General features: G+C 37.1%; 1 protein-coding gene and 1 pseudogene across 1 annotated transcript in view; one reads left to right on the top strand and one right to left on the bottom strand.

The window, feature by feature from the left end:
- Positions 1–13,767, bottom strand: part of LOC107083423 (neuron-specific protein family member 1-like) — a 15,036-nt gene extending 1,269 nt beyond the window's left edge. The window contains exons 1-4 of the mRNA XM_015372624.1: positions 13,375–13,767; positions 5,351–5,589; positions 4,597–4,716; positions 3,232–3,345 (exon numbers count right to left, since the gene is read on the bottom strand). Of these exons, the coding sequence (XP_015228110.1) occupies positions 3,232–3,345; positions 4,597–4,716; positions 5,351–5,479 (363 nt within the window). The 5' untranslated portion in view covers positions 5,480–5,589; positions 13,375–13,767. The remainder of the gene's footprint in view (positions 1–3,231; positions 3,346–4,596; positions 4,717–5,350; positions 5,590–13,374) is intronic.
- LOC107083414 lies at positions 13,135–19,275 on the top strand (annotated as a pseudogene).
- The last annotated feature ends 4,143 nt before the right edge of the window (positions 19,276–23,418 follow it).

Here is a 23,418-nt window from a genome sequence, read left to right on the forward strand (position 1 = left end):
TCCTAAGAATACATCTAGTCAATTAAATTTAGCTTGTAACAGTGCAATATTGGTTTAAATATTTTAAAACTAATCTAATGAAAACTGTAATGAAATAATTTTTTTTGTGGTATTCATACCCCCTGTCTCTATGTAATATAATCAAGCAGCCACTATGGTTAAACCCCTTAATAAGTTAATGTAGCAAATAATGAAGATGTATTATTTACAGAACATTACAAGGCCAATTTACTTTACATTTTGTTTAATTAGATTTTTCAATTTCAAACAATAAAAAACTTATATTGCAGCTTTAATGGGATTGTTTTGCTAACCCTAATGATAAACCGTTACATAAAATTTGGGCTTTGTTAAAAGAAGTAAAAAAAACTGTATTTGATAACCTGAAAAGAACATCAAGACATATGCCTCTTTCAATCCTTGTTATGTTCCAGACAATGAACTAATGGGAAAAAAAGCTAAACTTGTAACCTACAAAAACTTCAAAAGCATTGCCAAAGGTTCTCTCCTACTCCCCCTCTTCTCTTCCCTCCCACCCACCCACCGTTAAGCCTTTAATCACAGTTTAGTCATGCTGAGTCCTAATTAAAGACCCCTCTGATTCACAGGCAAGCATCCCAATCTTTGCCTGACCAGAAAGCAGGATCCATCGCTCCCTTCCCCCCCTGCCTCTGTCTCTCCCACCCTGTGGTTTTTCTTCTGCGTGACAGGCTCTTTAGCCTAACATGCGTGGCAGTGCTGGTGCGTTACACGATGCCTCCAAGGTGCTGCTGGGAGATAATGAGTTTAGATTTCAGGCACCAGTTTACAAGGAATCCCTCTGAAGTGACAGTTGGGAGGGTGTGGCGAGAAACGAGAAACTATAGTCATGTTTGTCCACCCAAGCGGGTCAAAAGCCAAAGCGGTATTGATCTTTGAGCTGCTTCATATCTGGCTTCATAAAATGCTTTGGTCCTCACTGCTCAAAACCTATGCACTTGAAAGTAGTGAATTTTTTCACTATTTATCTTGTCTATCTAACTAAATCATCTGCTAACCAATTTTCTATAAATATACTTTCAGTTATAAACAGTGATTTCACCACAAGATCTTATATTAAATTTCTGCAGTATTTCTTTGCTGTCCCGTAAAAGGCTATACCAATGCTGTCACTATGTGACTTTGGTGGGAAGTATGTTAGCTATTAAACTTAGCATTTGTTACATGGCCTAATTTCTGTGCTATTTATGGATCAGAGCTTCTATGTTCCTTTTGTCTACGTCTCTCTCTTTGAACCCCAACTTGGCTTTGGCAGATGGCAACTCACACTGAGCCTAGTTCTTTCTTCCTGTTAAAAGGGAGTTTTCCTCTCCACTGTTGCTGCATGCATGCTTGATGTGAGGGTTTACCGTTGCATCAATAACAAAATGCAGCTAAATATCTACTCTCGCCACATGCTTATCCAGGAGGAACAAGTGAAATCGAAAACCTTAAGTCAATCTGTCTGTATTATTTGACTGAATTCTCTCATTTAAGTGCCTTAAGATGACGTGTGGTGAACTGACAATATATGAAAAACACTAACCTGAACATAAAATAAACTCATGCAGTTGTTTCTTTTCCATTTGTCTGAACTCCGTTTGACCATCTGTGGTTCAAAGTGTAAAATAAACAGACTAAGCCAGTAGGAGAGTTTGTGAAGCATTAATTCTACTTGTAAAGAAATAATTTTATGTGTAGAAAGTACTGTAAACTAAAAAATTTGGTTTGTGAGCAAAGTTCAGTACAGCACATTGCTTTCTATTAATATCATGCTGAGCTAAGCCAGTAGGTTTTAGGACTAAACTTAATTTTAAATGTTGAACATGAATGGGATGAGTTTCATCTTGCTAAATGGCATATTTGATGAATCTATTATTCATTGAAAAAACTGACTGGTGTTAAAAGTCTGACCTAAAACCAATATGACGAACATGTAGTTTTAATGACTGATATAGCTGAGGGTGACATTTATCACATGACTCTGCTGCTGCAAGAAAATGTAAAGTAAAGATTAGTGGTGGGCTGCCAGGGCCTTTAAGGCCTTTACTGCTGGCCTAAAACCAATTAGAAACACTAACCTACATTCATAACCTAAACTTTAATTTTCTTCTATCCAACTGTATTAATTTATTCCAAACAATCAATTTTCTTAATTTTGTAGCTTTTCTCTTGGCTAAGCTGCTTCCATTATATGTATGTGGTTGCTATATTTTATGTCCAATCAGATTTCAGGCTTAGTGCGTTGCTATGGCAATTAAATCTGCCCAGGGTGTTCAGAATCAGCACTGCTGGCTGATGGTACCTTAACAATAATATTGAGGAACGTTTTCTTCAACCAATCAGATTTAAGCTTTGCCCCAAGACCAGCCAGTGTTAGCATTTTCTGTCCCCTGATTGGCCACGGCCACCCTGGCCCATTATGCACAGCCAGTAACGTAACATTAAAAATCACAAAATACACCAAGATATGAGTAGGTGTTTACTTAAGTCTTAATGTTTTGAACAGGCACGTTTACAACAATAGTAGATTCAAACCCTGAAATTATGACTTTTAGTTTCAGTGTGCCACTCCAAGATTTTTAGTGGCCCCATCTGGCCCCCCTATGAAACATATCTGGAGGCGTGATTAAAGATTAATTAAACTTTACACACTGAACTGATCAAATGGTACACAGGCTTTGCAGTCCATTTAGGCCCATGGTCATGCACGTCTGAATTTTTGGTTACTCAGCTAAGACCATGTACGCACTGCTTTATTATGAATAAATGAGACGGAGACTTTTCACAGAAAGTGGAAAAATAACTTTATAAAGAAAAAAAAAGTTAAAAAGAACAAATGTTTTCGATAGGGACCCCAGCTGTTTTTGGTGTGTATGACTCAGTTCTCTATTTCTACCTTTCCACTGCTTATGTGATTTGCTGATTTACTGATATGTATTTTGGGGTGAATAGTTTAGCATTAATTATAAATGGCTGCAGTGCTGTCCACAAAAACTTTAGACTTAGACAGATTTATTTTGTCATTTTGTATACACAAGTGTATACAAAAAGAAATTTTATTTAAAACAGATCTAGATAATTTCATGTTTTTTTTAAAACTGAGCAGCATCCCAAAACAAGAATATAATTCAGCCTTAGAGGAGCTTCCAAGGATAAAGGGTCTAACAGTGTAATTGCTTGTAATTGTATTCATGCAGTCGTGGAGCTCACCTTCAGGACAAAACCCTCTGGACAAGTAAGCTGGTCGTACCACATAGCTTTGTACATAAGCAGAAGGAGCAGGCTGGTCAGAAAGGCCAGCGTGATCAAGATCAGACCTGTGATCTGGATCACAGAAGAAAAAAACACAAAACAAGTACAGACAGAGCAAGTACAAGGTCAGAAACACATTTATGGATTTAGAAAAAAAAAATCTATTTTGGTTTCATCTGAAAACAAGTTTTTTTTTTCCAATCCTCTTCTGGATTATCCATTTGCTCTCTGGCAAACTTCAGCAGGACCTGGATAGGTAATTCCTTAAACAGGGACACACACCGAGCACTGCAGGATCTGAGTCCCTCTGATCGTAGTGCATACTCCCTTTTTATATTAAAATATAAAATATTTTGAAATATAATAATATAGATTTTTTTTAATATGCAAGATAAATATAAAATCTTTAATGACTAGTAAAACTTCATTCCATTTTTCGTCAGATTGGTGATGTATTCCCGCCCTAGGGTGCAAAAGTCTTTGCCCACTGACTCGTTAAAAGCTGCAAATGCACAGTAGCTCTGCAATACAGAAATATAGGAGAGCTCAGGATGCAGCTAAGCTGCGACCTGAGGTGACAAGAAGTGTATTTGCTCATCACCTCCCGCCACAGTGCAGACGTTTTGTGGGTGATTGACAGGTCGAGTTGTTGGAGGGAGAGAGAGAGAGAGAGAGAAACACATTCTCAAAAAATAAAATTTTTTATATATATTAAAAAGTATAAAGCTGACTAACAGCGTCTCCATTATTAAACTGGTAAAAAAATGTTAGGTTTGTGACACAATATTGGACCATGCAAAACACATATTTACCTTCACAAAGCCTTAGAAGAGCAAGATTTATGTACAAAAAGTAAAACTGTGCATGAAATTATTCATTGTTTTTAGAAATTGCTTTTAAAATTCCTGTTTTTTGTTGTTGGCATTCATATAAATATATTGGTGTGATAACAGTATGCACTGGATTGTTTTTATTAAACGTCTATTTTGAATTTATAGCCCCCACTGGAGAAAACTCCACCAGCCCCAGTGCTTTCTTTGTTTTTGTTTTCAAAGACAAAAAACTGCACCCTAGTATTTTTTACTGTGTACTTGAGCTGGGAAACCTATTTTAAGCCATTTTTGATTATGATTGAGAGCCACAAAAAATCACTCTAAGGCCGTAAATGACCCCTGGGCCACATTTGAAAACCCCTGTTTTGGAGAATCTTAAGAGTTAATTCTGAAGAGGCCTTAAAATCACAAGCAAAATACTCACAGCGGATATTATACAAGTTTCTGGTTATGTTCAGATTCAGTTTTTATGTCATGACATGATGTTTACCTTGACTTTATCTGAGACATCATTGTAGAAATTTATATTGAGCTTTTTAATGTTGGGAACGTAGAGCCTGTTCCTCTGCTGCCGCTTCAGCTGAAACTGTGTTTTTGTCTTTACGGTGACCTGGAGGAGAGAAAAGCAGTAAAAACAGCAGTCTGGGAAAAGCTTCAAATGTCCATTCAGGTCAAAGGATTAGGTTGCCTCTCGTTCTCAGCACTAGTTTAATGGTAACATATCCAGCAGTCATGCAAATAACAATTTCTATCTCTTAAAATAAACAATGCACATTTGCAAAAGCAATCAGTTTTATTGCAGGCTCTTAAGAGGACATTTGGGGACCGCTTGGTATTTTCATGATATTTCTCTAACAGCTTCCAATTCTGTCGAGCATTATTCAGAGCTAAATGCTTCCTCCAGCTACAAAATGAGCAGAGGCTTTCTGCTGTCGTTATATATTCACAGCACTGTGTATATTTGTGGGCTGATGCCAAGGTTTTAACGTGGGATGGTGGGAAAAGAAAGGTAAACACAATAAGCTAAGCATACAGCAGGCTTATAAAAGATAGGTAAGTGCACCTGTGGGACTGTTTTCATAATAATTGTCCCAGACTCTCTGCAGTGAGTGGTAATCTTTTTAGCGTGTATTTATTTCTGTTGTATAACGAGATTAAACAGCCAACTTAAAAGAACAACACTTTTGCGAGCACATAGATGGAGAGGGACAGAAACGAAGTGCAGCTGAGATGATTGTTCATACCTTGTCTGCCAGTGGCTGCTGAAGCTGGCTGACCTCCAGGGGTGTGATGAGGGGGACGTTATCAAAGCCATCATCTGCAGATGGCTGCTTCTCCAGCTTATCGGATAGATTACTGCCCAGCTTCACCATGGCTGCTCAGCTGCCTTAAATGGCCCCAACAGATTTAAGCAGCAGTGAGAGACAGCTCAGGTCAACTTGACTCAGTGTGTTTCTATCCAAATGTAAAACGCTCAGTGGTCCTGGCAGAACAAACAGAAAACACACAGGAAAATAATTAAAAAGAAAAAAACACATATAGTTTTGCTACTATCAATGATGAAAATTCATATATTTCATGTGTGGCTGTGAAGAAGATATGAGCTAGATCTCTATTTTGGTACAAAAAAGGATTTTCTTATTTAGGTATATTCCCATATTATGCCAGATATTAAGTTTAAAGCCCGATCAGTGAACTTTTAAGTATCTGTATCAGCTTCACCAATAGAATTCAACTCTAAACCAACTTTTCTGCTCTACTGTCTGGGGTTTTAATGCACATGTCTTGCAAACAGTAGTAAATGACGACTAAAGAATAATATGTTCATGCAGCAAGTCTGTGTTTCTTTTTCATGTTTCCTTCTGTGTTCTTAGATATTAACCATCTGTCCCAGCTGAGATCCACAGAGGCTAGCTGGGACAGAGGGTATATTGTCCCTACTTTTTACCTGTGAAAAAAAGACTACAGGCACAATGAAAATGTTTACACAAATTATTTATAATTCACTTAAAAACAGGCCGCAAAAGAAAATATGAAATTATTTGTGACTGTTAGAAGTTTTAAAATAAAATCATAAATCTAATTTAAGTAATTATAGTGGGTATATTTTTTGTGAATTTTGTATGTGCAGCATAATAAATTAATGCGAAAAACCTGTTATGAAGCAGGAGTGAATGCAGTGTCCACAACATCAAATGTGTCATAGAAGCAGATAAGAATGTCTGCTTTCAGATTACTTATGTTCAAAGTGTCAGAAGTACACTTAAGTAAAAGTACAGATACTAAAAACCGGCCCATAGTAAAAGTACAGACTGAATGTGTGAATTACATAAAAGTATACTATATTCTGAGGCTGAACAGTCTGAACAGATGTTCTTCATGAGCATCTGAATACTTTCTAGAGCTTTGGTAACCACTGCATAAAGTTTACAAAGAGTATTATAATTATAATACAGGTTGAATCTTAATCAACATATAAATGTAACGTCTAATAAAGGAGGAATGTCTTTTGTCTCAGAATCAAATCCATCATCTGTAATTTTTTTCCAGTCCCCTGCCTTTATTCATATCACTAACAGTGTTTCCTGTAAACTAACTGGGCTCCAAAAGGGACACATTCCCTTTAGGACTTTTCCTGTTTTATTACAGCATGATGTTGTTATCAAGATGTATAGAAGTTTGGAGAAATTAAGGAGTAGAAATTTGTGTTCAAATACACTGAGTGAAAGTAAAAAGGTTAGAAAAAGAAATATTCAAGTAAGTTTAGATTTTGATAAATTGAAATATTGATATAGGGAAAATGGAACATCTGGGCTTCAATACACAAATCTGGTCTTTGACTTTATGCTACATCCACCATGAAGACCTGCTGCAAACAAAGTAGAATGTTTGATTGCTGTTAATGCATTAAGTCAGCAAATATCCAGTTGCACCTGTTTATCAACTCGTAATTCCAACTTTCAGAATTATTCAGATGGAAATGTTTGACTTAGAAGTTGGAAATTTTGAGTTCCGAGGACAAATAGAAGCCACGAATAATGCAGGGCAGCCCTGGAAAAGACATGAGGGTCTGAGCCTCCTGCAGGGCAGCGCTAACCCACCTGAGAATCTGCTTTTTGGTGTAACCTCACTGCGAAAAAGTCATAAAGATATCAAAAACTTAACTTAAAACAAGTCAATTTTCGATTAATTTGAGCAGGTAAGTAAAATGAACTCCCAATGGAATAAGTGTTTTGCTCCTAAAACAAAATATGTATATTAGTTATACAGTAATAACTGTATGATCTGACTAAATTGTCTTTGATTGACATATTTCATAAATTAGAGCTATATAAATAAAATAACCTGAGGTTTTAATTAAATTGAAATAAGACAATAAAACAAGACTTTGTTACTTTTTTTTGAGTGCAAACATCATTTTACTGTTAGGAATCCAGTTTGTGTGGGTTGTGTTTTTGTGTGTTTCTCTCCCTCCACTTCCAGGTGGTGCCCTGTCCTCTTTGGTCCTCTCACACACCTGCGGCTGGTTGACTCATCACTGAGGACTATTTTAGCCATGGACTGTCACTACCTTGGCGCCAGAGTGTTTGCCAGTTTTGGGTACTCTAGCCAAGCTGAGGTTTGCTGAGTCTAACTTAGTCTTTGTTTTTCGCTGAGCCTAACCTACTTTTTGTCTTTGCCTTTTTTGCAGGAAGCCTTCCTGCAAGCTGGATGTTTGGCCTTCTCCCCCTGGAAGGATTGTTTGAGTCTCACACTGAGCAGGAGATAAACCTCCACAAGTTAGGTTGAAGTCCTCCTGGATTCCCAAGTGACAGTCCACTCAATAGCTCCTCTGGGTCTAACCAAGTCTATACCTGTCCGTCCTCCAACGAGTCTCAACCTCTGGAAGAACCCACAACGACTGGATTCTGGGAGTCCCGTTTTCTCTGTCTCACCAAGTCATCGTTCAAAGTTCCAACGGATCCTGAACTAACCCCTGATACGTCCCTTCCCTCTTCCAGTTCCGGTTCACCAGTTTACTGTGTTTCCTGAATCCAACCCTGCTGGTTTCATCAATAAACCTGTTCAAACTGTTACCCTGAATCTCTGAGTGGTTTACTGCATGTGGGTCAGATCTCTTAAGAAAATCATGACATTTACCCTCACTGAAGAAAATGTGACTGACTAAGTCTTAGCTCACCTTTAGCTGACTTCATGTAGCATGGCTGCTTTTAAAGTGCCTGATTCCTAAAATCTAAAGCCTGATGTAAGAATCTGACGTTAAAAGACCTAAAACATTTAAACATGATATTCTGGGGAATGCCATTAATCTTAAACTAAATACATTATTATAGCGCTCTATGAAATTAAGCTATTCTTTCACTGCTTCTTTAGTAATCTATTGGGGTTATGGTTATCAAAACCATACAGCCTAAAGCCTTATAAAGCAGCACAGCCTGTTCTGTGTGTTTATTCAAACAATCCGGGGTAAACACGTTTCATAACCAGTGTGTGTGATTCATGTTTGTACTTTTCAAGCCTATCTCTTTCTAGAATCTCTTTTCCTTAATGTTTCCGAGCAGATGCTTGAATCCAACCTATTTAGTTCCTCTCCCGCTTTGATAGTGACTACGTTTTTTTCACTTTCATCAAATGATCATCTAAGTGTGGAGAGAGAGATGAGCCACTTATCTCAATCACACAGAGCGACACAACACCTTCCCCCAGCCAAGGACCCCACTGGCCCGCTGAAGCCAATGACTCACAGCCATGATACACAAACCAGGAGGAAAAGAGCCACAATGTTGGCAGGGAGAAATCCATGAAGGGCAGGAAATGTGCTTTTAATGACGCAGGATCTGTTACTGGAGCTTCCAGCCACAAAACCAATGAACAGGTGATTGAATAAGGAAGTGCTTGTTGTCACCATGTGGGAGACACAGAGTGTCTTGCAAAGGGATGACAGTACGCAGTGAACCTTTTTTCTTTTTATCATACTGCAACCACAATCATCATCATTTAATTGAAATCTTATATGAAATACCAACACAAAGCAGTGCGATATTGTGAGGTGGAAGGGGAAAAAAACTGTGGTTTTCAAAGTGGTTTAAGAAAACCAATCTCAAGAATGGTAGCATGCATTCTTTTGGTCATAATGAATCAATACTTTTAAAATAAAAAGCATGAAGTTGGATAAAATGAGTAACATGCCGTAAATAATACCTCTATTCCCTTTAGGTAAAAAAAAAAAGTCAAAGAATGTGTTAATTTAAAAAAGAAGAAGGTTTTTGGCAGCATCTCCAACTTAAGGACAGCTGAAGCTAAATTGATGACGAGGTTTACAACCGACTTGTATCTCGTGGAAGAAGCCCCTTGATCTGCTTCTTAACAGACCACGCTGGGTTATTGGTGACTCTGGGTGTTACATGAGCAGGACTGGTAGGGAGTGTCTCTTCATTTCTCCTTCTTGCAAAAATGCCTTTTATTTCTTTATCCAAAAGGTTGATTTTGTTTCCTGTCCGTAGGATGGTTACCTTGTAGCATGCAGGCAACTGTGTAGGGATCTATTACTAAATGATTTAAAAGATGAATTCATAACAACCTAATGATGATTGTATTTGGACAATTTTAGGCGCAAAGTCAGTGGAATCAGCTTGATCTAATATCCAAAGGTCATTTTTCAACCGTCGTAATCTGAATATTGAAGTGTCTACTTTTATCTTTAAATACAGTTGTTTAAGGTCAACTTTAGAGGTCTGTAGAAAATACTTTTGCTGAAGCACAGACTGAGGAATTGAATCCCTTCATTTTTTCTTTGCACAGCAGAAGCTCAGGACGCATTTAAGAGGTCTGTCAGTCCTCATGTTTTATCTCACACCAGAGAAATGTACCTCTGCATTTAACCCATCCCCTTGAGGAGCAGTGGGCTGCCATTGCGTGGTGCCCAAGAAGCAATCAGGGGTTAAGGGTTTTGCTCAGGAACCCAGAGTGGAGGCAGTGGGGATTGAACTGGGTACTTGCAGCCTTCTCAGAGCACAAGTTCACGGCTCTAACCCACTAGGTCAACACTCTCAAATTGGATCCTTCTCACATATAGATATTCTCAGTTGTATTTCTGGCTGTTTTAGGGTAATTTGCTGCTGAAAGGTTTACCTCTGGCCCTGTCTTCTTGCCTTATATCTACAGTAGTTTCCCGTATTTTCCAAGCAACTTTGACCAACTGTTCTGTCACTGCTGGAAAATAAAATCCCATTCCCACAGCATGATGCTGCAACCGCTATGATTCACCATCATGACAGACTGAGGCTTTATTTTTGCTAGACTTAAATTAGACCAATTGTTAGGAGTGCATCAGTGTGCTGTCAACAGATTATAAGCTTTGAATTTCCTCCAAAGTTGTCATGATCCTTTAGGCTGCTTCTCTGTAATTTCCCAGCCCATGAGATTAAGCCGATAGTAATGTCTCCGTTCTCGCAGTTTGAGTCATCTGTGTATTATACCCTATTTCTCTCCGTTGGCACGGCAACACATGCTGCTTCTCTAGAGGCTTGGGGTAAGATGTCCTTTCTTAGGACAGAGGAAACTAGATGCTCAGTTAGGGGTATGAGGAACATTTGTTTTTATAATTGGCTTCTTTTTATCTCATCATTAGGGGGTCTCATCCCCTCATTGGTTTACCTCCACATAACACCTATTTATTTATCTAATTCTTTTCTTATATATATATATATAGTGGTATGGTTACAATGTGTGACATTGTTTTTTCCTGATTTTCTAGAGAAATATTTCCTTTTTAAATTAAGTTGTTCCTTTAATATTTGGATGATGGATGTTCAAACCCAGTTTCAACCTTCTCTACAACTTCCCGCTTCGTTTTCAGCCATTTTCCTTGGGTTGCAGGGTGCCTCATGTTCACTGATGTTCTCTAATAAACCTCTTTGACTGTCACATAACACCTCTATTTATACCATGTTTAAATAACACACAGGTGGAATTTAGAAGTGAGCAGATTGTTGCAGTGGATTTTATTTAGGAGTGTCAGAGTACAGCGAGATGAACAGTTTTGGATCTAGAGGAAAATCTATAAGGCTGGGGTCCAAATGGATAAAAACAGGCAAAAGATAAAAAAAAAAAAAAAAAAAAGAAACTGGCAACAGTACATAATTCAATATACTAAGGAAGCTAAAGCTAAGTAAGCTGAAGCTTAAAGCTAGCCTCAATTTCTAAGTAATTGTTATGGGAAATTATAAAGGCGAAATATTAAGTTGGACCAAGAGGCAAATGAGGTCGAGTGTATTCTGACAATGCACATTATAATAAGAAATACATTAAATAACCAAAAAACATCTTAGAATAAGTGTATCCTCCCCTAATAAACTAACTTACTTATATTTCAGTTATGGCATTCTATTTTTCTAGAATCCTGTCCAAGAAAAGAAACATTTTATGAATAAATAAATGCTATACTTCTATATTTTGCATGATGATTCCATAATAATCTATAATTTCTACGATGAAAGACAACAATAACCACCTACATTATGAAAACAGAAAAAATTTGAAGGCATCTGGGAAAACATGCGTATGAAACAGTTTCACTTTATTTTTTTTTCCTTCTCTTCATCTGTAATCTCAAAACATTTAGAAATGTTTGAGCTGTTTTCTTTTTTGATATAAGCAAGTATATCCTAGTAATTTGGATCCTAGTAATGGAAAAGGTTAGGCTCTGCTTAAACCCTTTTGTTCATTGTCCATTACTAAAAAAGGCCTGCAGTGTACTGTATGGAGACATATTTTAAAATTTGTTCTGATGACCAAAATGAAACTTAACTGAACTAAATAACAGGGGCCACGCTGCAAAAATTATCTAGAAATAAGTCAACATTTCTTAAATTAAGTGTATTTACCCTTAATTTGAGTAGGTAAATAAGATGATTACTTCCTTACTCTTAAGATAAGATAATTAGATAATATGCACTTGAAATACGACAATGCAATTATTTGTTCTTATTTTACATGTAAATTGTATTCTTCCATTGAGAAACTGACTCACTTACCTTCTCAATTCAGGAAAAAAATGCACTTATTTTAAGAAAAAAATACTTATTTAGATTTCCATTCTTTGCAGTGCAGTGCCAGCTTTACAGGGGTAAGGGCCCCTGTATGTCCCTGTTTAGAACCGCCCATGAGAATGAATATAAAATGGACATCACACGGTTTCTTATTTAGTAAAAGAAAACTTTTAAAACCGTATATAACATTCACGCTTCCCCACATAAAATTTTTTTTGGGTCTATTAGATCAGATCTCAAAGCAACATAATAATAAAAAGAAAATGTGGGAAAAAAGAAAACATTTTCCAGTGCACTGCAAATATATTTCAATCATTTGCTGTCATTTTGGAATATTTTTAATTGACAGGGAAGTATCTATGTAAAGAAGCAATAATTACTAGATAGTTTATGTTAGAAGAAGATAGTTGTGGAGAGGTGGGCGGGTGAAGCGGTCATCTGGTGCTGACCACCCTTTTTCCTCCCCACAGTTGGAGTGAAATGTGGGTACGATGAATCATCCTGTATCTGTGATTAACAAATGAACTGTGCTGCTGTCAAATACTCCATGTTCCCACACTCTGCTGCTGCGAACAAGTTCTGCGAGAGCTGTGAATCACATCTTTACACTTGCACTTGCAACATCTCAGCTTCCTTAAGAATTAAAACCCCTCTTTAATTTGGTTCCTTACCTCAGTCTCACACAGGGCCTCCATTAATGTAAAAAGGAGCTGTCTAAAGGAGGGATACACTCTGTGCTATGAATAGGTGAGTGCTTGGCACCTTCTGTCAAGTTCTTCAAGGTTCACTGCTCATGCATATCTAAACTTGGTGCATTGAAGGCTGCTGCAAGAGGGCATGCAGCAGGGAAGAGGAAAAATGACCTGATATAACATATTTATTTCTCTCAATATGTTTTTCTGAATAGGATCTGCATAATCACACTAAGTTGCAGTAAATGTCCACGAGTTCAAATAAATCAGCTTTTTGTCTTTAGGATGCAGAGCAACACTGGATCCTTCTCAGAAATACATCTCCATAGACGTGAGTTTTTTTTTTTAATCTCCTCCCTGAAGCATATATTGATTATATTTAGCTTCATGTCTAAAAGCGCAGTAATGCGTGTCCCATTTCTGCAACTTGTTTCGCAGAAGCAGCCAGAATCAGCCTGATGGAGCCCGTCTGTTACGCAAACAAGCAGCCGCAGTGCCGCATGCGAGGAGGGGAGAGAAACTTACTGTGTGTCAGCGAGGAGCTCCTGGTCCGGGAGAGGATGCTGACCGGCTGTGGATGTGAAAGCAGGTTGCCGTGGTGATGAGTGATTCAGGACAGGACTGCGCATGTAATGAAAAACCCCAGCAGCTCCGTCCTACTGTGGAGAAAGCGCGTCTGTGCGCGATTCTGGACGAGACTGCTGCTCTTCAGGAAAAAAAAGGGTCTGCGTGATCGCGCCGTGGGTTTATGTGGAGTGTTTTGTCACGGCGACGATGAGCTCACGACCCCTTGAAAAGGTCTGAGGTGGTCTGATCCAAACACAGAATTACCACCAATGAGGCTGAAACATTTAAGGAAGCTTGACTTTAATACTTTTCTATTTCTTTTATTAAAAATTGTTCCGGTGTAAATTTGAAACTAGATAAAAGGTATGGAAATAAAATGCTTTCATCCAGGGGCGGAGCTAGATGGAGGGCCAGGGTTGGCCATGGTCACCCTTAGCCAATCATTGATTATCATCTTTTATACAGATGGTGGCAACAGTAATATTCTCAAGTGGAATATTCAAAATATTATTATTATTTTTTTTTGGTTAAATATACACATCAATATACTAACATCAAAGATGATAGTTAAAGAATTCATGCTCTTTTTAGAACTACATTTTGTGTTATATGGGCTAAAGAGAAAAATATGTGTCTCTGCAAGTCATCTAGGAGTCTTCAGTGAAATCAAAGATAAATACAAATTTTAATAAAAACTTATCAAATAATCAAATAATCAATTTATGTAGATATTAGTGCTTGTAAATATAAATTTTATGCAGAATGTTTATTTAGGTAAGTAATGACAATGGAAAAGATTTACGCCCCAGACCTCAAAACTGAGTTTTATCCACAATGCCTTTTATCTAGAAATTATGGATATTTTAAAATATATGCGTCTATTTCTTAGCAAAAGCTGTAGGAAAGTATAGTTTGTCTTTATTTAGAAAATATGGATGTTTTGCTCATTAATTTTCCTATTGGATCAGTGTAGACTGACCTTCAGGTTCTGGTGAGTATTCACTTTCAGCCACCCCTCAATGTAGATTGGTTATTGCCTGGCCACCCTTATAAATAATTTCTGGCTACGCCTCTGCTTTCAACGAACTTAATAGTTCATATTAATGGAAAAACAAAAATAAAACAAGCAATGCGACTTGGCTTTAAAGTGTGCGGCTATTTATGTATTATTTCCTCACTAAACATAATTCAATCTCTTCTTATTGGTTTGACTTAGTTATTAATGCATTTCAATATTTTTAATAATAGTTTCAGCAATTCAGTGAAAAAAAAGTGCAAAGTTGTTTTTATTGGTGTTAATTATTCTGCTGTTAACGGGAGTCACTGGTTGTTGATTGTGGTGTTCTGTTTACACTAGAAGTGCTTAAAAAGCCCTGTGCACTGTGTTGTTTCAAAGAGTTAACTGTCCAGCACTGACTGAGAGTGACATTCCACAACAGGTTCTTTCATTCTTCCATTTGGATGAAGGACATGTTGCTGCTCGATATGTTTTCCACCAGTGAAATAGATGCCTTAAAAAGGTAAGGATCATATAAATATATTAAAGTTTTAGGTAAATCAACCAGGTGTGAGGTTTAAGCTGTTTAAACTGGCCATCTACTAACTTTGTGTTTGGACTAAACTATCAACAGTAGTCTAACAACTAGACAGAACCAAGAATTTGCAGCATAAATACATAGGGCCTTCATGTAATATACAGTAACCTAAACCTAAGTTTCCTTTTCTTTTTTTTTTCTTTTTTTTTAGTTTTTGCGGTACTAGTGGCATTTTCTTTTTTGACAGTAGGCTGACAGAAAAGGGAGGATGAAGAGGGGGAGAGACATGAGGCAAAGGACCACAGGTCGGATTCGAACCCGGGTCGGCCACGTCAAGGACTAGCTCTGAAGTGCGGCTGAAGCAGCTTTGAAAAAGTGAGTCTGATGCGCGTTGGGCGGAGCTACACTATCCTTTCTTTGTCTGTTACAATGGCAGCTATATTTGGTGTGATCAGTGGGAAAAAGTATTAACATCTACTAGCCATTTTTGTTGGTGATGAAAAACGTAAATTAAGAGCCCTGTATGTACATAATGCTTTTGCTCTTTAGTACACCTGGCAATAGATTGACAGTGTGAATTTAAGCTAAATATACAGTGCTGCATTGCATGGTGATCAATGCACACTATTGAAAATGTTTATAGGTATGGTATGTTGAATTGCCAGATTCAGATTTGCAACTGTACTGCCCATTGCCAAATTCGAACTTTCCAGGAACATTAAAAACACTAATAGTTACTTGTCTTGTACAACATTACTTGTTACAAAAACAGCCCATGTCAAAATGGATATTACCACAGTCAGATATTAATTAAATGATGTGTTGTACAGCTTTCTTTTCTTTAGACCACTCAACACCTTCTACTTCAGATACCGCATCTTCTCTCACAACACACCTTGTCCTCATCATCAAGTGACAGCGACATAAGAGAAAAGAGCTTTACTACAGGTTGTAGTAGAGTGAACAAAGAAGGTAGCCCATCTGTGGTGAAAGCTCCCCTGTCAGAGACTGCAAAAAAGGTAACATTTTAAGAGAACAGTCATGTGTTGTCTGTAAATATACCACATTTCTGTGGCACAGACACAGGCAAAGTTTCATACTAAAACTCCTCAAAAGCAGCAAGAAAACCACTCAAATATAACATGTGGTGCATGACACTTGTTAAATAATGATGATAATTACTATTTTGTGTTTTTTGTGTGTAAGCAGATGGACAAAAACCCGCCTTGCTTCGGAAATCTGGAGGAGAGGACATTCTTGAAGAGTATAAATCAGAAAACACGCTGAAGCACCGCACCAGGACGCAACTTGTCAACATACTGGCAAGTGATAATACTGAGAGACTTGGGTAAGAACTAGCAATTGAACTTTGAGATGAGTTTAGATTTGTGCAAAAATTTTATCCTACCTGTCAGTACTAAGTGAATTTCTTGTCTTGTCTCTATAGCCGGATTCCCACCCGTCAACAGAGGGAGAAATATGCGCTGGGAATAATTTTACTTTTTCCTGTACTTAAGGATCCCTTCTCACTAAAAGGATATGTACATTTTGCATTGATTTTTAGGTGTCAGTAGAAAAAATTTAATTGAAAGGTTGCTAATTCAACCGATAGGATGGTTATTATTGCATTATATTATTTTATTCATAGCAACTGAAGCAGCACACTTTAATGAAACTGGAGTATGCTATGAACCTTTATTTGAAAGTACAGAAGAATCATTGAGATAATGGCCTGACTTTATATAGGTGATTTTACCTTTGTTTCCTTTGGCTGTAGACGTAAGACTATTTTGATGTTCTTTCATTTGTTGCTGGAGCATTTTTATGATGCAGAGAAAGGCAGTGGATATTTGGTGTGGCGTCTGAAGACAATGGGCAGGACTACAGCAAATGAGCCGTCATTACCTAAAGACCAAGGGCCAAAGTGGAGAAGACAAGTGGGACACTGCCTGAGCAGCTTGCTGGTGACGACTGCAAGGAAGCCATTTTGTTTCTTATTCACACCCCTGAAGAAGCAAGGGTGCTGAAGAAAATGAGGAGAACGTTTCAATATCGGCAGGACTTGGTGGATGACCCAGAAAGAAGCGCGGATGTCTTCAAAACATTCCCACGTTTCCTGGATGTAAAAGGGCTCCTGAGTAGAACATTAATTTCCTTATAATTCACGAATCTTAGAACAGCAAGACAAATTATCTTGTTTTTGTTGTCCACCAAAGACATTTAGGTTTGAGACGAAAAAATTAATATGAATTAAAAGTTCAGAGTGTCAGCTTTTATTTCCTGGTAATTAAATCTAGATGTGTTAAATACTTTGGATGCTAACATACACTCTTTTTGGTTTCCATGCATGTAAATATAGATGACATCAATGACCTAAGGTCAAACTGAGAACACCCTACATCTTAAATGATAGTTGATACAGTCAGGAGCAAACATAATTCATATTTTATTTAAAACAATATCATAAAATAGTTTACAAAAATGAAGCTAAGTGCATTAAACAACAGGCCATGTTTAATGACCTTGAAGTAATAATGAAGTAATATTTACTAACCATTAATCACTAACTAATAATAACAATTTTGAAAGTAAATGTGAGTTTAGCATTCCAATACTGACCAAAGAAATCCATTTTTCAATTTAAATCATCACTTTGCTGAAAATTAATTAATTAATTGCTTAAAAACACGATTAACTGGGTTCAGATGGTGCACTTTCAGCGTCAAAGTTCAATGACTTCTAGAGGTCAACATAGGCCAGATAGAACTCAACATATTGCCGATTTCAATTCAGCACACACAAATTGACAAATTTGCAGACTTTGTCTCATAAATGCCTTTGGGTGTCACAATCTAGGATTTCTGTACTATAGTGATCAAATGTTGAGTAGACAAGGCAGAGGGTGAATTAGGTGAAAAAAGGAGTGTGAATATTGTTCGGTCCTTCAGTTGTGCATCAATGTTTCAACCTTGCGCGATAAGCGCACTGGTGGCTCAATCCGAGAACTTGGATTGAGTTTATTACTCACTTTCTTCACCATCTCCTTATCTTTCTGCCTGGGTCAAAATTACCCGAACACCTTCTATGTAACAAAAACAATAACACCTTACAAGTGTTGATACCAGTAAATAAAAGCTGAGATTGAAAACACTTGCCGATACCAGACACAGATACTACATGAAACAATGCAACATCTCATCAAGTTCCATTGACTTGTAGGCAACATGGGGGGGAGGGAAGCACTGCCTCATACATTTACTAACTTAAGTTTAAATCTACAGGGAAATGGACAGTAAAAAAATTATCACTGGTGGAAAAAAAAGGCTGTGCATTTTCATTATACGTTATGGGTAAAGGTATTGGTGGGTAAAGGTATCAGTATTGGCAAGTACAGTACACACAATGTACTCGTACTCATATCGGTTTTCAAAAAAAGTTGTATTGTGCATTCCTATCTTAAACCCAATTATTGTCTGTAGACAATAACAACAAGAAAAAGTTTTTGCTGTTTCAAAAATTAAGGAGGGGACTCTGTGATGTTTCATCCTTCAGCCTTAGTGTCACTGTGTCCTTTGTGTGCCGTTTTAAAGACCTTGTTCTAGCGATGGTTAAATCAGAGTTTTAACCCTGGTTCAATATGTTATAATCTTTTATGTGATTAAAAGGTAAATCAAGACTTCAACCTGCTGTTTGGTGCTGAAACAAGAGGGACACAACATTCAAGCAGAAGATCATCAAAGAGGCCACCCAGCTGACTCAATCAACTGATCTGTGTCGTCTATTAAAAGCGGCTGAGAGGCACCCAGATAGTGATGGTATCCCGGCACACAGTGTTTTACAGTATAAATAATACCTGTTTAATCCATAGACTAGATGCTGCNTACTAGTCTTTGCGTGGTTTTTGAGAAATAGCCTATTATGGAACATGATCTAAAACCAACTGTAATGTCTGAACCAAATAAGTCACTAGAGATGATGTTTTTTATCATCTGTTTTGCAGTCATGCAACAGGATAGATGAACATCTAAAAGAAAGAGAAAGAAAGCAGCCATTCATCCTTGCAGGTGGCCGTACCCGTAACCAGATGGCCACCTACTATGTTGCCGTTGACAAACAGCTCATTCCATGCCATGCTACCAGCTCACTGAGTGCGTTTGACGAGCTTTTCAAATGTCACTACATGTTCAACCTCTCATATGATGAGTCCTTGGTCCATCTGTACACGTTTGTACAGACCACTGTATTTAACATCGATGTTACCTCCATGGATGAGTCACCGTGTGTTCGTGAGTTACTTGCCAAGATCTTGAATGACAATGTTTAAATGTTTTATCTGTTAAGCCTTGCATACCACCAGTAAGGCCTTAATAAGTGTGATTGTGTCCTATCCATAAGCAAACTTGTGGATAGGACACAGTTTTTATCCAACCACTGAGTTAAAATTGTATTTTTCCCAGGACAGTTCACTACAAATGCAGGTTTGAAAAAGCATCTGACTACTGTTCATGGTAAAGATTGATGTCACAGTGATGATGCAGAAGAAGGTGGCTGGTTTGATGATCTTCAGCTTGAACCTGACTGTGTTGCTTCACAAAATCCACTGAAGGAAATAAATTCTTGCAAGGTGCTGGGTGTTCTGAAAGCAGTGGTTCTGGTCACATTTCAGCACACATTTGTGCTGCAATCATTTCTACACTAACTGTTAGTGGTGTGACAAATAGCATAGTATCAGAGTTGTAAGTAATTTAGAAGATTTTGCTGAAGGACTTCATTCTGAGTTTAAGCACAAAGTATAGTGTGCTATACCGGGTGATAATCCCTTAAAAAGTACATTGGTAAAATGTCTTTAAACCTTTGAAAACCCAGTTGAGAACTTTAACACTGAAAGTAAATGAAAGAAGTATTTAATTGAAAAATGGGGAATTGTGGACCCCGTGGAAAAACTGTTGGGATTCCGCTATGATTCACTGTTGTGTATGTTCCAATTTTGGAAACAATCAAATTTATTTGTCGCAATACTCAGACTTGTGGACTGCTTAGCACACCTTCTGTATCAAGCGAAAACCGGTATGAGGACTTCTGCGATGGAAGTTACTTTAGATCACAACCATTGTTTTCAGAACACCAATCATCCCTGCAAATTCAGTTACATTACGATGACTTTGAGACAGCAAACCCACTTGGTTCTAAACATGAACATCATAAAGTTGGATCACTGTACTTTGTTTTGAGAAATTTGCCCCCAAAGTTCAATTCTGCACTGATGAATATCCATTTAGTTGCATTGTTTTATGCAGATGACGTAAGAAAATACAGCTTTGATCCCATTTAACATCCGCTAATTGATGACATAAAAGTGTTTGAGAGTCATGGAATTAGTTTGCCATATTCAGCTGTAAATGTCCGCGGCACAATTTGCCAAATCACAGGCGATAATTTAGGCATGCATGGGATCATGGGTTTTATTGAGTCGTTCAGTGGACGTTATTTTTGTTGTTTGTGTTTCATTGAAAAAAATGATGCCCAGAATGTGCTCAGTGAGCGGTCAGTTAACTGAGTTTGCTATAAAATCCACAGCCAATTAACCTAACAGTCAAAAACATGACTGTTAGGTTGATTGGCTTCTTATACTGGATGGATTTTCATCTTTTTTTAAATATCATTTTATACAGTTTCACCCAATGCATTCATCATTGTAAATGCTTGATGTGATATTGGTTCTTATAGTTAACAAAACTATTTTATTAACCAACACATGTAGCACAACAGATAGAAAACTTGATCAGCTTTGTCTGAAAGGTCAAAAAGGTATTTTCATTGTTGAAATTTAAAATTAGTAGAAATAATGTAAAAAAAAAAATAGCTATTTTAATCTTAGACTGCTGACCATGTGTCCTAAACAGAGTCATTGATATTCTGCACTAAGAGAGTCAAAAGCTGGCCCTTCACAGAGTTCTGTATGAAACCTTTGAGTTTAAAATTAGGTTGAAAGGCAAAAAGGTTCACAAGCATCAGGGACAACCCCAGCAGGGAGACGGTCAGTAGGCCGATCCCATTCATGAGTTTGGGAGCTTTAGGATATGTGGACCTTAGCAAGAGTCTGAGCTTCAACAGCCATCACACCAAGATGAAACTCCCACATCTCTGGTGTCACCTGATTCCAAAATCAGAAAATCCTTTCTATGTAAAAACATATACATGAAATGTGTGCACTACAGTGCTTGGTGAGAACTCCTTTGGTGCGAAGTATTGCTCTAGGGGTTCTGCAGAGGTTTTAGCCAAAGCCAGGTTGTTTTTATCATGAAATTCTACTCGTCCACATTATTGGGTCTGGTGTCAGGTATCTTCTTCCTGTCAATGCTCCATAGATTCTTGCTTTAAGGAAGTTTAGTGGCCGATAAGTGTGAGTGATACCATGGTCATTAAAGCAGGCGTTGGCATTGTGGGTCGGCTTCAAGTTATGCTGGAAATTAAAACAGCTTTTCCATAAAACTAGCGACAAACTCAGCAGACCAACGCCACATCACTTAATGTGGAAAATTCACACTGAACTATAAGCACCAACCATGCCTCTACACTGTTCCTACTCACCTTGGGACTCCAAATAAACTACTGTACAAACTTTACTTTAAGCTGAATACAGAACTTTGGACCACTGAACAACAGCCAAATTCTTTTTATTTTAGAAAAGGCTTTTAAAAATAAAGTATGCAGAATCTTTTTGTTGTTATGTCACCACGAAGACTCTTTGTTTTTTTTAAAACGCAAAAAGATCATCAAGAACTAGATTTTGGGGAGACTTAAAAATGTAAACAAAGTTTTGACATTGTGTTTGGTACAGAAGCAGCTTGATGTATCTGTTTCAGCTCATTTCTTGGCTACATCAGCATACGGTGGCTTTCTAACACTGAAACTGCATGAGAATCTTCCCTCCCCAAAACTAGAAGGGATTCTGCTTCATAAACAACTCCTGCTGGTTGCCTTTATCCTTGTTTGTGCATGTTTTCCTTCCAGTAAACTTTCCTTCACCATATTTTACTCAAACGCTCTGCAAACTTTATTTGGCAAATACCTTGTGGAGATTTTCAGTAACTGCTCTCTTGACAACTATCAGGTAGTCTCCTCAATAACAGAGTGGAATGATAGGACTAAAACACAACATTTCAGTATCAAAAGTCATTTTTAATCTGTCTTATGTTGTGTCATATTTAGGATACAGAAGGTTTTATATTACAGTAGCTGTAAGAAAAAGGCATTTTATTTTAAGGTAATTTAACAAAATAATGGGTTTTTCAAATTTATTGAGAAGAAGTTATATAATTTTTAGGTTTTAAACTCCTATTAAATTCCATTCTAACAGTTACAATCAGGGGGCTCAACATCCTGGGGAGGTGGCATTGAACTGAATATGATCTTACTTTACATTTTCTCCAAATAAAACTTAGATTAGGTTTTTTACAATTTCTTAATTAAATGGCTAAAAGGGATTTTCTCTCATATCATTCCTAAATAGTTCACTTTAAGTGTTTGCACCATGTGTATTCAATTATAAGTTCTATTATTTAAATTTCAATATCAAAAAAGCTAACAATAATTTAAAAATATGAGAGACTTTACATTTCTGTATATGAAGAAATACTGTTACTTTTCAAGATGAGATTTGAGTTGCTGTAACAAAACATTTAGTTTATTCTAAAAAATATATAAAATAATAAAAATTTGCAGCTTTGTGCCCAAATATTATTTTTGTGTTATTAAATAATTAACTTAATTAAGTCAATAAACTTCCCTTTTGAGCAAAAATATAGGATAAAAATAAATGGTGCAAGGATAAATTGTGTTGTTGAAAGCAGAAAGAAAAAAACTTGTATTTTTAACAAAGCAAACATATTATTGGATGTCTTAAGCATTTTTTCCTGTTAATGCTATTTAGTCATTTTATATTTTACAATTTGAACTGTATTCAGGTATAAAAAAAATGCTTAAAGTGTTTCAGTTTGAATTCTGGAGGTCTGACAGGTTGTGCATGAAGTTGATCTGTTGGATCAAGAAATACCTACATATGCAAATCTTTGGATATTAAACAGAACATTTTCTACATGCTGCTAGATTTCTGCACAGGTTTATGCAGCAGGCCTGTTACTCTGCAACTAAAGTAAAATCCCCCCATGGGGGATGAAGAGTTCACTCAGACACAGACCATGGTGTCCTAAAGCTGGACTTTTCTGTATGAGCTTAAACTTTTCAACAAATATTAGTTTAGTTTAATAAATAAAACATGAATGAAAAAATTATTACATTTCAGGAAGAAGGAGAGAAAGCCTAGAGAAACACCAAACCAAAACACTGCATAATTGCACCATATATATTTAATGCTCTGAACTTCCATATCAATGCATGTTTTTGCACCATGTTTTTTCTCCCACACTGTTTACATTTGATCACGGCTTCACTTTAAGAAATGGAA

Source organism: Cyprinodon variegatus, unplaced genomic scaffold (assembly GCF_000732505.1).
Source record: "Cyprinodon variegatus isolate N-32 unplaced genomic scaffold, C_variegatus-1.0 Scaffold74, whole genome shotgun sequence".
In the NCBI taxonomy this organism is placed as follows: domain Eukaryota; kingdom Metazoa; phylum Chordata; class Actinopteri; order Cyprinodontiformes; family Cyprinodontidae; genus Cyprinodon; species Cyprinodon variegatus.